This window comes from Poecilia latipinna, unplaced genomic scaffold (assembly GCF_001443285.1).
Source record: "Poecilia latipinna isolate Pla-1442-1.1 unplaced genomic scaffold, P_latipinna-1.0 Scaffold2542, whole genome shotgun sequence".
NCBI lineage: Eukaryota > Metazoa > Chordata > Actinopteri > Cyprinodontiformes > Poeciliidae > Poecilia > Poecilia latipinna.
This window is the reverse complement of record NW_015115158.1, coordinates 7,766-11,820: the sequence shown is the minus strand read 5'-3', so window position 1 is coordinate 11,820 and position 4,055 is coordinate 7,766. Positions and strand designations below refer to the sequence as shown.

General features: G+C 38.4%; 1 protein-coding gene across 1 annotated transcript; it reads right to left on the bottom strand.

The window, feature by feature from the left end:
* Positions 1 to 1,176: 1,176 nt before the first annotated feature.
* Positions 1,177 to 2,744, bottom strand: LOC106938237 (V-set and immunoglobulin domain-containing protein 1-like). Its single transcript, XM_015020154.1, has 4 exons — positions 2,043 to 2,744; positions 1,822 to 1,947; positions 1,708 to 1,751; positions 1,177 to 1,588 (listed from the first exon to the last, which is right to left on the bottom strand). Exons 1-4 carry the CDS (start codon positions 2,734 to 2,736, stop codon positions 1,481 to 1,483), a joined length of 972 nt encoding a protein of 323 aa, XP_014875640.1. The 5' UTR covers positions 2,737 to 2,744; the 3' UTR covers positions 1,177 to 1,480.
* Positions 2,745 to 4,055: the final 1,311 nt, after the last annotated feature.

Sequence of the window (4,055 nt, the reverse complement as noted above, 5' to 3'; positions counted from 1 at the left end):
AAAAAGGTCTAAAAAGTACAAATTCTGATATTTTAGATTAAATTGTCAGATGCATGTAAAGTGATGTAATTACAACATTTTTGTTTTATATTGGATAAGTTAACTTGTATAACATATATTTAAATAATGGTTGAGGGTCCTGTGACATATTTCCTAAATTTGCGGGACGACAACTTTAAATTCGACCAAAAACATTGTTACGGTAAATTTATTCACAGTGTGATGATGTGATAGAATACGATCTGCATTAAGATATAATATGCTTCTTCTGTGGTGCAATTCCAAACTATCAGTGTCAAGAAATCCATCAATGTCTGTTCAAAGAAACTTGCAGTTTGCACCACATCTTCACTTACTTGCTAAGGCCAACAAATAAATAATATTTCTACTTATAAATGTTTCTATTAATAGAAATATGTACAAGCCCAATGTTTCTCTACTATATCCTTAACAGGTTCTGCAAAGTTGCTTATCATCTGGGGTGATTGTGGTGATTTTGCCTCACAATCAGCAGGATGCTGGTTTGATACTCGCTCCACCCTCCTTTTGGACATTTCACCTGCCTTGCCTGCTGTTGGCGCTGGTGCATCGCAGCCTTGCTTCTGTCAGACTTCCCTTGCTGTGCCTATCCAGTAGTTTGCCACCATCAGCATGTAAATGTGTGAACGACTGTAGTGAGAATCGCTTTGGGGTCCTCTGGACTTAATAAAGTGCTTTACCAGTACAAAGCCTTTTACCAACTGATTTCAATGTAGACGCAATGAATGTATTTAAAGGCACACTTCCTTGTGTGAAATTACTTACAAAAAGAGAGAATTTAGCCAAGATTTATGGATGTTTGAAGCTGCAATGTTAATTTATTTTAGCAGCAAGAGCCAACCATTGCACAGTTCAGGAAGGACATGATGAACAATGATGGTACAATTTATGAATATGATACTCAACACAAATAGAAAAAAAAGAAAACAAAAGCAAACAATCTTGTGAAGATACTAGCTGAAATTGGTAACAACAGTGTCATTATCTATGAGGTCTGTGAGCTAATAGACCACTCAATGCTCTAATAGGCTAATAGAAACTGTCACTTGAAAGCAGCATAAGAGAGACAGATTAAAGTTTGCAAATACAGTGAAAGGCTGTTATCTTTCGACACATGCTCAAAACAATTGATTTTTTAATTTTATTTTATTTTTAACTTTATTTTTGAGTAAAATGAGAGAAGCTTTCAAATCTCACAGAACTGTAACGTTAAAGGACGATAGTGACAGAATCCTGGTATGTTGGTGTTTTCCAGCAGGAAGAACTGGTGCATTTCCCACAATACATGGAAATACTGAAGCAACGTTTCTAGACGTCAGCCAGGAATGTAAAGTTTGGGATAAAATAGGTCAGGGGCGTCAAACTCAGTTTCATTATACACAATCACTTAAACTCCAAACCTGCCAACTAAAACACATTTAAGAAAAAAAATCTGCCCAGTCTACTGCTTCATAGAGGAGTAAACACACTCGGTCTCTTGACTTTTCTTCTGTCTTCTCGATCGGGTGGGCTGATTAACGTTTACAGCAGCGTAATGGAGATTGTCTTCCTAATGACAGGATACATCAGAGATTATGAAGAAATTTTCCTTCAAAACATAGTTATCTGATCAGGATATTTTGAAGAGACGTGCATTTTGGTATTCATTCAACATTCAGTTGTATTTACCTCTCCATCTGCAGCTGGACAAGACGAAGACTTCCCTTGAAATACTGTGAAAGACAAAAGATTTTTTTTTAAATGTGGAAATGTGGATAACCTGACTACAAACCCAGCAGTTACCTGAAGTTTGGCAGCTGTCTTTGTTGTGTTTCTTGTACAGCTTGACGGCCAGTAAAACATTTAGGATGATGGTGAAAATCAAAGCTGCACATAAGAAATACACCAAGACCAGCGAGACCGCCTCACCTGCAGATCCGAACATCAAAAACCCAAAGTTTCAGCTTCTCTCTTTTTCTAAACAACCAAAAAGAAAACAGCATTTATTCAGTGAAACAACTCACTCTCCAATTCCAATTTCGTCCCGTTTCCAAAATCTATCCGTCCGCAGGAGGCAACAGCGCAGTAATAAGTCCCAACGTGAGACTTTTTTATGTTCTCCATTGGCAGTTTGTACAGACAGGTGTGAGTCTGCGTGTCAGGACTTGTTAGACATTGATCAGCCGTGTCTCCATGGGCGTAAACGAGTCCCGGATCATATTTCGAGGACTTCCTGAACCAGTAAACTCTGTGTTCTCCCTGGCAGCTCCCGGTTTGGACCGTACAGTTCAGAGTCACTGAGTCTCCTGGACGGGCGCTTTCAGATGCTGCCTGATGGACCAAAGCTTCACCTCCCACAGCTGAATCTTTCACAACAACTGTAACACCCTTTACAAACGTGAGCAGGAATGAAAGGCCGCTTGCGCAGAGATACGTTCCTGTGTCTGAAGAGTGCAAATTGGAAATGCTTAACCGACTCTTCCCTACTTCATTTTCCACACTGAATCGTGGCTTGTTTTTGAACTCCCCATAAAAAGTACTTCCTTTGTCTAATTTGTAACTCATGCAGATCTGCTGTGGTTTCTGTCCCAGGGATTGCTTGTACCAGAAATAACTGGCCTCTTCTTCGTCAAAAGAACATTGTAGAGTCACGCTGCCACCAACATCAGCCAATATAAAGCCTTTCTTGTGATCCACAAATGTCTCCAAGTCATTCATCTCAGCTAAAATAAAGGAGAAAGTAATATTTATATGTTAAATTGGCCACTAGATATAAAGTGGTTTAATAGCTAATGCGTTACTCACCCTTGTTCCATAAGAAAACGCATGTGAGACAGAAAAGAGCCTCTGAAAGAGTCATCCTGCTGAAATCACCTCATTGAATGAAAAGCACTTCGTCACCCTGCTGAGTGGCTACAAATGGAACACGATCTCATTATCACAGCCACATACAGTAGCAGTCTGATCTGAAAGAAAACCCAAGTACCCAAAGTTCGAAAAGGATCCTCCCATTTCAATTTTCAAATGCAGAAAAAAAAAAGAAAGAGAAATGACCAGTTTGGTCAGGTGGAGGGAAAAAGTTTAGTTCTGCGCAGCTTTAGGTGAGAGAGTTGGTAATTTTTTTTACAGATTTTTAAAACAATTTTTTAAAAAAACTTTTAACAAAACTGAATTCGTCAGTTAAAGCTGAGCTCAGCTATTTTGCAAACTTATCACTTTTTGTTAGATGAGAATGACAACATGAGGTTAGATGAGGGGAAACAATCATATCTCACAATGAATTAGGCACAACTAAGCTGCAGTGTTGTTGGTCTGAGTATTTCAGAAAACGCTCATCTGGTGTTATTTTCTTGGTCAGCCATTGGTTGAGGTTCACAGAAAATCCTCTCCAAAGTATCCAGTGAGCAACTGTTGATGTGAAATGTAAGAGGAGAATCAGCAAATTGGTAGAAGATGACAGAGAGGCAACAGAAGGTCAAACAACAACTTGCTACAACCAAAGTACGCAGCATCGTCTTTAAATGCACAACACACATAACACTCAGCTGGGATACAGCAACAGAAAACCACTGATGTCAGCCAAGTAAAGGAAACAGGAAACATAACACACAGACTCAACAACATTTGGACAAGAACTGATAAGAGAAACGTTTGCTGCCTTGGTTTTTACAGTGGCGTCCAGACAGAAGGATTAGAATTTGACACAATAGGAAATATGGATCCATCATGCTTTGTGTCAAAGGTTAGGGCTGGTGATGTAACGTACGACCCATGAAGTACATGGGCTTCACATGATCCTTTGGTCCCACCAGGTTGGTGTTAAATACTCATGTTTACTATTTTATAACATAACGAAGCAAAATTTCAAGTAAAATCCGTAATTGATAAAAAATGACCAATATATTCTCAAGTGGACATGTCTACAGATTAATTCATATTTTCTTATTTCCATCCCCCTTGATCAATTTTTTTTTTTTTTTTTTTTTTTTTAGTAGAATGAACCATTAAATGTTTTATACTGAAATTAATAAATGCAT

Bases quoted from the DNA above. Each gene is read 5' to 3' on its own strand.
- LOC106938237 (XM_015020154.1), bottom strand. From the start codon at position 2,736: ATGAATGACTTGGAGACATTTGTGGATCACAAGAAAGGCTTTATATTG. The intron at 1,948-2,042 runs GTGAGTTGTTTC...TCGGATCTGCAG, and splicing joins GACGAAATTGGAATTGGAGA to GTGAGGCGGTCTCGCTGGTC. The intron at 1,752-1,821 runs GTAACTGCTGGG...TGTCTTTCACAG, and splicing joins AGACAGCTGCCAAACTTCAG to TATTTCAAGGGAAGTCTTCG.